Below are 13,822 nucleotides of genomic sequence, written 5' to 3' on the forward strand. Positions count from 1 at the left end.
GACGCTCAGGCTCAGTAGTTGTGGCTCACGGGCCCACTTGCTCTGCGGCATGTGGGATCTTCCCAGACCAGGGCTCAAACCCGTGTCCCCTGCATTGGCAGGCAGATTCTCAACCACTGCGCCACCAGGGAAGCCCCGAAACTGAGTTATTTGTGGTGTGGTGGATGGACCTACAGTCTGCCATACAGAGTGAAGCAAATCAGAAAGAGAAACAAATACCGTATGCTAACACCTATATATGGAATCTAAAAAAAAAAAAATGGTTCTGAAGAACCTAGGGGCAGGACAGGAGTAAAGCCGCAGATGTAGAGAATGGACTTGAGGACACACAAGGGGAAACGGTAAGCTGGGATGAAGTGAGAGACTGACATGGACATATATACACTACCAAATGTAAAATAGATAGCTAGTGGGAAGCAGCCACATAGCATAGGGAGATCAGCTCAGTGCTTTGTGATATCCTAGAGGAGTGGGATAGGGAGGGTGGGAGGGAGACGCAAGAGGGAGGAGATATGGGGATATATGTATATGTATAGCTGTTTCACTTTGTTATAAAGCAGAAACTAACAGACTTTGGAAAGCAATTATACTCCAATAAAGATATTAAAAAAATTAAAAAAAATTAAAAATGCAGGGCTTCCCTGGTGGCGCAGTGGTTGAGAGTCTGCCTGCCAGTGTGGGGGACATGGGTTCGATCCCTGGTCTGGGAGGATCCCGCATGCCACGGAGCAGCTGGGCCCGTGAGCCACAATTACTGAGCCTGCGCGTCTGGAGCCTGTGCTCCGCAACAAGAGAGGCCGCGATGGTGAGGGGCCCGCGCACCGCGATGAAGAGTGGTCCCCACTTGCCGCAACTAGAGAAAGCCCTCGCACAGAAACGAAGACTCAACATAGTCATAAATAAATAAATAAATAAATAAAAGACCGTGAATTTCTAAAAAAAAAAAGAAAAGAGGTTACACTTAAAAAAAAAATGCAATATGTCAATTTCTTTCTTTTTTTTTTTTTGGTAACAGCTTTAATGAGATATAACACACAGACACAATTACCCCCTTTAAAATGTACGATTCAATGGTTTTTTAGTATATTCACAGAGTTATGCAGCCATCACCACAATAATGAATTTTAGGACATTTTCATCAACCCCGAAAGGAACGGTGTACCTTTAGCTACTGCGTCTCGATCCTCCTCAGCTGTAGGCAACGACTAATCTACTTTCTTTTTCTATAGATTTACCTATACTGGACGTTTCCCAGTATTTCTCAGATTGGACGTATTTCTGAATTGGACTAAATTGTTTTTTGTAATATCTTATCCAACTCTGATATTTTAATGCTCCCTGAAGTGTCCCATCAAGCTGCAAGGCGGAACCAAACTTGCTTTGGAAAGAAGACTGAGTTTCTGAGTGTGAAAATAGAAACATATAAATAAATATTTTAATAATGTTCCTACCTAAGCAGTTTTTTCTTCATAAACCTAATTAACCCAACATAGCAATTGTTATAGCCTGTTTGTGCTTGTAAAGAAAAAAGTAACATAAGCAGTTTTGTAGTCTTCAAGAACATTAAGGTTTCTTCTAGGACAAAGAACTATGCAGGGCTTCAGTATGAAATATATTTAGTTCCAGGTATAAAAATTTAATGGACTAAAGTTGCTTCATGTGTCATAGACATTGCCAATGAAAGGATCCATTAATCAGTGTAAAAATAACTGCTCACACCTACATGCCTCTTGTTGAAATAATTCTGAATTTATCTTCACAAAAGATATCAATGATTAAAAACTTCAGTGTGGTGGAAATACTTGACTTTGCTTGAAATTTTGAAAAAAAGAAAGAAAAAAGAGAAGGAACACACTCTTAGACTGAGTACATGTACTCTTACTAGGGTAATATCTCCAAATTTGCTTTTGCCCTATTTTTTTCTCATCACCTCTGCTGACCCTTTTCCAGTTTCCCATAATCACTTTCTTCCTGTGGGCTGCTTCCAATTGGCCTTTGAGTGTGCTTGTCTTCTCTTTCAATAATATAGATATGATTTAACAGGGAGGAGCTAATCAGAATCTCTGGGAGTTTGGGAGAATGCAAATACATGCTGTTTGAAAAAGCAAATTGAATATTATAATTCCTTTAATTTGCTTTCACTTATATTTTATTTTTTAATTAAAAAAATTTTAACAGACTGTGAATTTTTATGTTTATCCAAAGAGTCAAGAACTTAAAAAGACTCAAAAACACTATCGTAGAAATCTTTCCATGATCCTACCACTTATCAAGACACTGCCCAATCTTGCCTTTTGAAGGAGCAATCAATATTCATTGCCTCCTTTTTCCTAATGCCATTTATTTTCAATCCATTTTCATACTTTCTACTCCCAAAAATCCACTAAAATATCCCTTACAGAGATATCTGACAATTTCCTAATTTCCAATTCTAATGACCAAAGTAGGACACTATTTTGTTCAATGTCAACATAATTCTTCCTCCTTTGAAGTATTTTTCTTTTTCCCAGTCACCACAGAATTATAACTTTATTTATGCAACACATATATTGATGAATATATACCAGGAATTGTTCTAAGTGCTCAAATAAGATAATAAGCAATTTAGATCCAGTCCCTGCCTTGGTAGCGCTCATAATTCCTATCAGAGGTTACAAACAGGCCTCAACGGGAAATGATGTACATGGTTTGTACTGTATATGTGTACATGTATTTAAAACTAAAATTTGTGAATTAATGGCAACAAACAAGTTTCAGGAAACTTGATATAATTTCTGATTCTCTGAAATTTGGGACAATACTGGGCTTACATTCCTATATGGCAACGATGAACTGGACCTGAATATTGACTGCTCCCTTCACATAGGGCATAAATTCTCTAACTTGCCATAGTGTCCACCACTTTTTGTATCTCAGAAACATTGAGTCTATTAGTTCCCATTTAACTTTGCTGTATTATCTAACACCTTCATTTATTTATGTTAACTGCCTCATTCCTGAAAGCATGTGAGATTGTGAACCCCTAATCTAGAGGAAGATGAAGAGAAGTAATGAGGAAATGAAATATAGCATTATTCACAGTGTGATAAGGTGCTAAGAGAGTACATCGTATGTAATCCAGACCTGGGGGGTGGGGTCAGGGAATCCTCTTCAAGAAATAGTGCTGTCCAAAATAAGAACTGAAGGATACGTTAACATCTTTAGTTATCATCCCACTATATTTTCATTGAGAACATGTTCATTTAGAAGGAGATTATGAAGTATTTGGTTACTAAGAAGAAATGTGAGTATTAAAAAAAATCCATCTTAAAGATTGCTTTAATTTGTGGGTATAAATGTTCCCTAGTTCCTTAAAGTATGGATCAAGTCAGTGTTTAAAAGTAGCAACTTAACTGGAAGTTAAGTATGCAAAAAGTGCTTTGGGTCCTGGATTTAGGACAGTTTAAAAAAATCTCTCAACTTTGCAATCAAACACATATGCTATGGAAAAAAAAATATATCAGGGCAAAAGATACAGTGGTTTCCAGTCTATGAATCACCAGGACTAGAAAACAGAGTTTTCTGATAGGCATGGTTGTGTAGCAATAAGAACCTAGGTCTAGTGACCCAGACAGAAATAGGCTTGAATTAAATTTTTCCCTCCTTCCTTGTCCTTCCCCTTTGTAATAAATATATAAAATAATTCTTCTGAATGACTGGAATGAGATCTTGCTAGAAATCTACAGGATGGAAGAAGAGACCATTCAATATCTGCTCTTATCCTGTGAAATGCTAAAAAGAATTTGACTAATCAAAATGCTACTTTTTATTCACAAAGAAATTTCATCAAGTGGTTTGTCTGTATATGTGAGGTTAAATTAGATGGTCTAATAAACTTTTGTTCATTAACATTCTTATTTAAAATCTTTGAAACTTTAAAAAAAAAAAATCTTTGAAACTATATAAATCTCAATTTTTCCCCCAAAGTCTTGTGTTTCATTTTAGGAGTACAATTTAGATACCATCTAAAGAAGTATGCCCCAAAGTGGAATGCAAATATGACAGAAGTCTTGTAAGGAAATATTCGTTAAAGTGCAAGAAGAAAATACTAGAAATTCTGCTTATGTTTATTTATATATAAAGATAATAAAATTTTACTAATATTTAACATGAAAATTTACACTGGTGGTCTCAGTTCATATATCAGTTTGTCATGTGTTACATACAGTACCCAAAGTATAAGAAATAAATACTTGGAATTCCAAATAGAGAGAAGTTGAGAGTTGCCTGCATTTAATATATGAGTTTTAGCATTTAGTATATGAGGATGCATTATAGCTATGTGAGCCAAATTCAGTGGATTTATAGATTTTAATATCTTATTTTAACTGAATTGATCCTTAAAAAAATGGCATATTATCTTCAAAAAATTCCTGTGATGAAATTGTAGATCAAATACATATTATTAATGTAAGAAGAAGAAAAGGAAAATGGCAGAGCTGCATTTTTCATTCTACTTACCTGAGCTTTGTATAAGCTAAATTTCCAGGTAAAATTAATGGCAGTCTAATTATCTTTGAATATAAATTTGTCAACATATTTTGATATTATCAAAAATGATATTTGAAGTATGAATTTACATCCACAAATTTTAACACTGTCTGCCAAAGAGTTTACTTTGCCTTGAGCTATTTACTGGTGATTTTTATTCATGATCATAATTTATGAACAATTATATGCATTTTGAGGCGCTAATTTTATATGGCATATGATAAAATATGTTTGGAGTCCGTTGATTTAAGTATAGACTTCATTTCTTTGATATCTAGTATCAGGTATTCTCACCTCTTCAGAATGCAATAATCCAGAGGACATGGTCCTTTTCTTTTTATTTTTCTGTGTAAAATGGCTGACACATTAGGTGTCAATTAAATGTTTGTTGAAATAGAAGTTCAACAATAATAATTAGCTTTTATTAAGTATTTACTATGTGCTAATATTTTGCTGCATTTCATACTGCATATGGTTTGTCTTTTTTAAAACTGTAAACCACCCAATGAAATAGGTAATTCTATTTGCTCCATTTCAGAGAGACAGTGGGAGAGAGTAACTTGCCTAAAGATGAACACTATTAAGTCTCAGAACTGAGATATGAACATGAATAGTGTAGCTTTTAAGCTAACAGTATTTATTAAGGTACATTATTATATCAATAAATATCAAGTATTATTTGTACTAATGTTTGGGTACTCATTAATTTCTCAAGAGTATTTAACAAGGATCTTTTACAGGTCCTATACACTGAGGAATCAGAAAGAAAAAGACTCACTATCAAATTTGAATTTTACAGTCCAACATGTGAAATATAGAAATAAGCAAATAATTACAAGTGCTGTAATAAAAAAGAATGTGAATGTGTAACTGAAACCCAAAGGATAGTACAGTAAAATCTGAGAGTTCAAGAAAGCTCAAGAAGGCTCAATTTACCTTGGTTTTAAATAAATAATACTTTCCTATCAGGAAAATAAATTAAAAGGTATTTAAGCAGAAGAAATAACAAGAATAAGAACACTGAAGTATGAAAGTGATTAATCTAAAGAATGGAGTAATCTAGAATAGTGCTTTTCAGACTTTAGCCCGCAAACCTGCTTTCTGGGATTTAAAAAAAAAAAAGCACATTTTGGTTGAATAGGGAGTGAGATTCTTCATTCCTAAAAATCTCTCATTTGAGGCAGATGCAGCTGATTCTCTGGCCACAATTTGAGTTGCAAGACTTGAACTGTGATCCTCAACATGGAGCCTTAGACTGCTTACATCAAAACTGCCTTGACTCTTTGCTAAAATATTTATATTCTCAGCCTATCCTAGATGTATCAAATTAGACTGGTGTGAGATGGAGAGGGAAATATTCATTTTAAACCCATAGTTACCATATGATTCTCATGCACATTAAATTTGAAAACCATTAGGTTTGGAAGTTCAGAGACTGCACAAAACGGGTCTGGAAATTAAATTCCGCAAAACTGTGAACTAAGGGATCTTGAATATGTAATTTAGGAGTTTGAATTTTATTAGACACGCAATGGGTGACCATAGAAAATTTTAAATGAACATTGACATTGTAGATTTGTGTCTTATGCAGATCACTTTAGAAGCAATCTAAAAATATATGGGATCATGACAGGATAACTTGTATGGATTTTCCCCACTGACAAGTAAAGTCTATAAAGTGGAACAAAATATATGACACAACTGTTCTCAGGCAATGAAGAACATGAAGAAAGAACTGTGATCTTGGGAGAAGGGAAAGATACAAAGTAAGCCCCCACAATATTCCATGATTGCCCTAGCCTTCTGCCTGAGAAAACAAACTCAACACCTTTAAGGGAAGATGACATAATGAAGATTTCCTGTAACAAATAATACATAATGTCTAACATGCAATAAAAATTGATAAGTAAAGAAACCAGAAAATGTAACATGTAGTCAAAAGGAAAAGCATTCAATAAAACAAACACTAAGGTAATCCAGATGTTAGAAACAACAGATAAGGTACTTAAAGCAGTCACTAATGATAGGTTCAAGAATTTAAATGAAAATATGGAAAAATAAATGAACAGATGAGTAATCAGAGCAGAGAATTTGAAATTATATTTTAACACTAAGTGGAAATTCTGGAACTGAAGAATACATCTGAAATGAATAACTCTTAGTAGATTAGAATCCGATGGGAGATGGCAGAGAAATGGTGTTGAAACTGAATTCAAATAAACAGAAATCATCAAATTTTGAAAACAGAAAGGGGATAGAAAAAAATGAACAGAGACTTGGTAATCTTTGGAAGATTATCAAACAATCTAACATACATATTTGAAAAAATAATGGTCAAAATTTCTGAATGTGATGGAAACAAATTTACAGATTTAAGAAACTCAATGTTCAAAAAGCATTGTACACAGGAAATCATACATAAGATTATTATAACCAATCTGCTGAAAACCAAAGATATTTTCTCTTCTCTTACTTTCTTTAAAAGATATTAATGCTTAACAGAAAAATTCTAACAACGTATTGGAGATTATACATGTATAGATGTAAGGTATATGGTAACAATAGTATAAAGAATAAAGATTGAGTGGAACTATACCATTGGAAGGGTCTTACATTTAAAGTGAAGTAGGCCAATATTAACAGAAAGTACCTGTGATATGTTAAGGATCCATAGTGTAATCACTAGAGTCATCAGTTAAAAAATAATGCATAGTACTTTTTTTCTCTGTAAATGACATTGTTAAGAAAATGAAAAGGAAAGCCATAGAATGGGAGAAATTTTTTCCAAAATATATATCCAACAAAGAATCTGTATCCAGAATATATAAAAGTCTGTTACAATTCAAGAAAACAATAAACCAAATTTAAAAATGGGAAAAAGGGTTCAATAGATACTATACCAAAAAAAATTTGGTGACAAGCAAATGAAAATCTATTCAATTTCATTAGTCACTGGGGAAATTCAAAATATTCATACTGAGATACGAATACACATCTAATAGAATGGTTAAGATAAAATATACTGACCATACGAAGTGTTGGCAAAGATGTGGAACAACTACAATTCTAATACATTACTGATGGGATGGAAAATGATGTAGCTAGTTTGGTAAGGAGTTTGGCATTTTCTTATTAAAATTAAAAATGCACTTATGATATGACCCAGCAATTTCACTCCTAGATATTGCCCAAGAGAAATAAAAACATAGTTCAAAGATTTGTACAAGAACGTTAATAGCAAATTTATTTATAATAGTCAAGATCTAAAAACAACCATCAACAAATCCTTCAACAGATGGATAGTTAAATAAACTGTGGTATATCCTTATAAGGGAATACAACTTTCCAATAAAAGAAATGAATTACTAAACACACAACAACAGCATTATGATAAGTGGGAGAAACCATATATAAAAGAAAACAAGCTGAATAGATTGCATTCATATACAATTCTAGAAAGGGGAAAACTATAGGGATAGAAAAGACATCAGTGGTTTCCAGAGGTCAGGTGACATGGAGGAGGGAATCGACTGCGTAAAGGTATGAGGAAACCTTTGTGTATGATAGAAAAGTGTTATATCATGATAGCAATGATGGTACATGAATATATACATTTTCAAAAGTCATCAGCTTGTACACTTAAAATTGTGAATTTTGTTGTGTATAAATTATACCTCAATAAATCTGACCCTTAAAAAAACCCAACCAAACAAACAAAAACAAAGCAAAACAACAACAACAACAAGAGTATGAGACCTAACTATCTACATGGAATTTAAAAGCTAAACTTCTGCTCTGGTTTTACTAATGAAAGCAGAGATGCCCTCATTTGTGAAAAATACTCAGGTCTGAGGCAGGCCCAGCTTTCGGGGATGTGTAATTGAATGTGGCCAATAAAACGATTTGAAAATCACATTATTCATTTTGTGAGTATTAAGAATAAAATAAAGTTCAATTGCAATATTTCTAAAAATCCAAAGAACTGTATAAAAATAATTGTTCTGTATGCATCAAAAATACTAAGATCAAGAAAGGCAAGGAAAGGCAGAGAAACTCCTTCAGTTTAAAGGAGACTACAGAGACAAGAAAACTAAAAATATATGATTCTGGATTGAATGCTAAACAACAAAAAAATAAACAGCTATAAATGACAGTATTGGGATAACTGACCACATTTGCATTTTGAGTATAGATTAGATAAGGAGCATAGTATCAATGTCACATTTTCTGATTTTGATAATTTGTACTGTGATTATGTAAGTGAATTTCCTTTTTCTTAGGAAATAAAGATAGAAGTATTTAGTAGCTATAAGGAATGTTGTCTTTAATTTCTTTTCAAATGATTCTGAATAAAAATAGAGTGATGATGGAGATGGGACAAAATATAAACAATTAATAAATCTGGATAAAGTGTATATAGGAGTTTCTTGTAATAGTCTGGAAATTATTTTGTTTAAAATAATACTAAAATAAGAATTAAAAAATATGGGGAAGAGAATCACAGCCCAAAATGAATCAGATGCCTACTGCAGTAGTCCAGGGAAGGTATAATTAGAACTAGATTTAATACAATAGTAGTATGAAAAAAAAATACAATAGTAGTATGAATGGCTACTTTATATTGTTTCTGTGTTTAAAGTGGAATGGTAAATTTAATTTGTTTTTATCTTTGTTAAGAAATAAGTAATCATGCATTCTGTTATGGCCTCTTAAGAATCTTTGTCTACCTTGTGTCCTAAGATTCTAAATTTGTTTAAATTTGTTATAAAAAAGTTATAGTCCATATATACTTCTGTAAAATATAAGAAAACAGAATAACTACAGCAAAGAGAACTCTAAAAATGGAAATTTAGGTTTGATAAACAGAGGTGGAAGAACTATATTTTCTTAAGATTGTAGCCCTAGATCATTCAGAACCCATTTGTGTGGCTGTGTCATGCTAAGTCTTGGAAAAATGAACTAATACAGAAAGAGTCTCCCAGACAGTCAAATTCAGAATTCATGGTTTCACAATACTGCCTTGACCATCCACCACCAGCTTCCTATTCCTTGAAGCTCTTCTACTTTCACCTCTTGCCATTCAGCAGAAAAGCCGGCGTCAGACTCTATTTCCTACACCCTGAACTCAGTCTCCATTCAAGTTTTGTAGGATGATTAGTAGGTATTAAAGACAATTTAGCACTTACTGACACTTTTTCCCAGAAGAAATCGGACAAATTGACTAGGCATTGACGGGGCCTGAAAACTGATGAGTATTAGAGCATTTGCATGACGAATCACAGGAATATGTGAATGCGAATCATGGGAAAATATGGCTCTCTTCCCCCACAGTGATAAACTCTCTAAAGGTTGGGGGAGGGTTGCAGAGCAAAGTGAAAGTGATCCAGATACGAGCAAATGGCTGTCCTCAGCCCCCGCCCCTGCCACCACCACACCTGCACATACAAAACTGAAATAAAATCCTGTCACAGACTCACATGACATTGAGAAAGAACAAAATATTTTGCAATATAACAGTAAGACTCAACTGTACTTGATTCTAATCATTATCCTAACATTTACTGGATAACCAACTTTAATCTTTAATTTTCTTTTCAGTAAAATAAGGACTAATATGAAACTCACCAAGTTATTTTAATGATAGAAGAAATAATGTATATAAAACCTAGTGTGATATTTAGCTCGTAATAAGTACAGAGTAAGTTGAAACTTACTACAATCAGAAAATGAACATTTATATTTAATTTATATGTTACATAAATTCATATTTATGACAATCTCAAGGATCTGCCCCAACACTGAGTATCCCAGCCTTTCCAATCCACTTTTATATTTACTTTATGATCAGGTACTGAGATTATGTTGGAACCAAGGATTAATGTAAGGAAAAAAACAACTGAAGCAAAAGTAGGAGAAATAAAAGAAAGAAACTAAAGAGAACCCTAGAGGTATATTTTTATTAAGGAAAACATGCAGAAAAATGCAGCTTCAATGTGCTTCTTTCATCCTCAAATGCAACCTCATCTTCTGCACAGAGGCAGCTTGGTCTCCTTGTAAGGAGCTCTGGCAAGAGAACCAGATTGCCAGGTCTTAAATTCTGGCTAACCACTAGCTAACCATGTAACCCTGGAGATAATAATAGTATTCATTCTCAGGGTTCTTGTGAAAATTAAATGAGATAAACATGGAAAGCAATAAAAAAGAATGTGTTTTGATGATATCTGCTCAACAAAGAGTTAACTAGAAGTTTATCCAGTAATGTAATTCTGTGGTCACTCTGCATATTTTCCATGATCACTAATTTGCAAAAAAAAAAAAAAGCCTACAGATACACATCATCCTTGGTTCTAATACAAAACTTTTGTACCTTATAAACTGCCAAATGCAAGGCTGTAAATCCATTTCTTGTCAGTCGAGATGGGCGGAGGCCTTTTAACATAAGCGTTCTAATATGTGACTTGTTGCCTTAGAGAAAAAATGAAAAAAGTTAAACTGTGGGGACAGACTAAGTGACTTAAAAATCTCTCTTTAACTTAATGATAAATATCACACTGATATATGAAAATGTCAGACTGCTGTTCTGGAGGCCATTTTTAAAGTTTTCTGTTAATTGACAGCCTTACTTATTAGTGAACATTCCTACTACATTTATAAAACTTTGTATCAGTGCTGTATATTTTAATGCATTTGGGTTACATTTTTTATTTGGTGCTCTCCTCATCATGTTTTAAAACATAAAAACATGAAAAAATTCACCCTAGTAAACTATTTGTGAAAAAGCTTAGATAGAAATCTAGCTGTGCAGGATTCGTCAGAACATCATTAGCAATGGAGATTATTTAGATCAGAGAAATCTGGAGAAAATGACTAAGGTTGGGAAGGTGTATTTAAATTTGGTAAGAAGATCTGTTAAGTAGGGTCTATTTGGGAGGAGTGGTTAAGAGATATGTTTAGTGTCAATACTATACATTAGTGTTCTTTTAAAAACTGAGTTCAAAGGATACTACTTTGGATTAACAAAAAACTATTCATTCACTAATTCAGTAAATTTACTGAGTACTTACTATAAGCCAGGCACCATCTTAGGTGCTTGGGGTATATTAATGAACCAAACATAACAAGATATGAGCGAAATTAAACTCTTAGTCTTCACTTTGATCAATCTTCACTTTGGGATTTTATCTTTGGCATTTATTACCTTCCACATATCTTACTACAGACTGTGAAGCAATTGCTTGATGATATTTTGGGAAATGCTTTAAGTGCTTCTGAATTTAACCTAATCCGTGACTGGCGTGCCCGATACTGAAACATACTTTTTTTTTTCCCCCAAGCTAACTTGATTCAAGGTAGGAGCACAATAAAACTTAAATTCAGAGCTAAATCAATTGTAATATCTGCCTGGTAGTTAGTTACTTCTTCAGCTAAAGGTTATCAGGGTTCTAGGGGAAAAGCAAAAGAGAAAATTAGGTATGAATAGAATTCTCTTGCTGACTATTAAGCAGTTCAAATCACTGACCATATATACATATAGCCAGCTTATAAAGTATTGAGTTCCAAGCACTCACCTCCACAAATGCAACATAAATGAAGTAGAGACAGACCATTTTCTGTGCGGTAATTTAAATTGACTTTACTGAAGGCATCATCAGAACTGAAAAAAAATATTTTACAGATGATTACAAATTTCAGCTTTTAGTTTATCATTTTTCATTTGAAAAATTATAATAGGGAATCCTGTTACTACAAATTCAGAAATATATCTTTTCTAGGATTCTTTTGTACCTAGAGAAAAGAATTTTGAGTATACCTCTAGATGAATAATAACTAAAATTGTGAGAAAATAATATTAAAAGTTTGAGAGACCAAGTTTAAATTAAAGACTATCATACAAGTTCTATGTTCTACATATAATTTGAATTTTTCAGGGCACCTTAATGAATTAAAATTTGTGTATAAGTAGAAAACACAGGTATTTGAAAATAAACCCATTTCTCTCACAATCAAAACCTTATATAATATTTAGGGAGAAATTCAAGAAATTCTCTCCAAAAAGAAAAAAAAACCAAAAAGGTAGCATTTGATAAGAGACTGGAGAAAGGAATACAGTCCCAATGTATTACAAATTCTGCCTGAAGCAAAGTTTCCTTGTACTCTGGCTGGGTCAGATTTCACAGATAAAGAAGGTCTAAACTCTGATAAGGTACTATGATACAGTCCCAGGTGAGAAGAGAAGTAGTGTTTAGTGATTCAATTAATGAAATCCTTGCCTTTGAACAAAGACCATTGCCCCAGGAGGGCCCTAGAGAGCCCTAGGTAGCCTTTGAAAAAAATGTAAAGCTAAAATTCTCGACCTCTTGAGGTCACTGGTACTCCCAGGACATTTTTCAGTAGAAATGAGATCATATCTTTGGCCTCCCAGGTTAATTTCAAGCTGCCTCCTCCCTATTTAAATCTCCAGCAGCTTTAGTGAGATAGCAAAGTCTTTGGTGAATGAGCCTTCCATATCATTTGTAAAGTACTTACACTTGAAAGGTACTATAAATTCAGAACATTATCATCAAGGCACCTAGTTAAGAACTTCAAAAGCTACTGAAATTTTAAAACAGAAAAAGAAAAGGTGCTATTCTCCAGGGTGCTGCTAAAAAGAGAAGCCTCTAATTCCAGGGATTTTGAAGGATTTCACTGAAATGCTTTAATTAGACATGGCAAGTCCAGTGGTTTGTTTTCACAGACATGGGAATATTGCAGAACTTTCTCACCCTCTTCACTTTCTTGCTTTCCATGTTCAACTTCCCAGTAGCAAAGTCCACAGACATGGTTACTCACATTGAGAAATATACCTCAACTTGCTTTGGAATGCCACACGTTGAAGTACAATGAACACCAAATCATTTTTACAAATGTTGCTAATATAATATAGCAAGGAGCCCAGGATTTCAGGAAAAATAGTTAAGAGTTTAACTCACTTCTATCTGCACCTTCCTCAGCTCAATGAACAATGCAAACAAACAAAAAAATCTGATGAAAATACCACTATTTAAAATGTCTACCAAAGGAGCCTAATTGTAAATGGTATAGCTATTTCATGGTATGAACAGAAACTTTACCAAATAATATGGTTCTTGGAAATATGTGGCCTTTGCCTGAGCCAGACATCTAAATTCTCAAAGCCAGGTGTATTATAGATGTCTTGGAGAAATTCAACTGATAGGTACTACTAAACAAAGTGCACTCAGCAGCCCAACTTGGAAATGCATTCACAGAGGTCTTCTCCATGGTTATGATTTCA

The 13,822-nt window shown here is 33.6% G+C and overlaps 1 protein-coding gene across 6 annotated transcripts in view; it reads right to left on the reverse strand.

Annotated features, from left to right (window-relative positions):
- LOC309640595 (serine/threonine-protein kinase TNNI3K) overlaps positions 1–13,822 on the reverse strand; it is a 299,196-nt gene that overhangs the window by 268,335 nt on the left and 17,039 nt on the right. For all 6 annotated transcript variants that reach the window (XM_082419553.1, XM_082419557.1, XM_082419556.1 and 3 more), the window contains 2 exons: positions 12,099–12,184; positions 10,898–10,995 (listed from right to left, as the gene is read on the reverse strand). In XM_082419553.1, the coding sequence (XP_082275679.1) occupies positions 10,898–10,995; positions 12,099–12,184 (184 nt within the window). The remainder of the gene's footprint in view (positions 1–10,897; positions 10,996–12,098; positions 12,185–13,822) is intronic.

This window comes from Balaenoptera physalus (genome assembly GCF_965194825.1).
Source record: "Balaenoptera physalus genome assembly, chromosome: 1".
Lineage (NCBI taxonomy): Eukaryota > Metazoa > Chordata > Mammalia > Artiodactyla > Balaenopteridae > Balaenoptera > Balaenoptera physalus.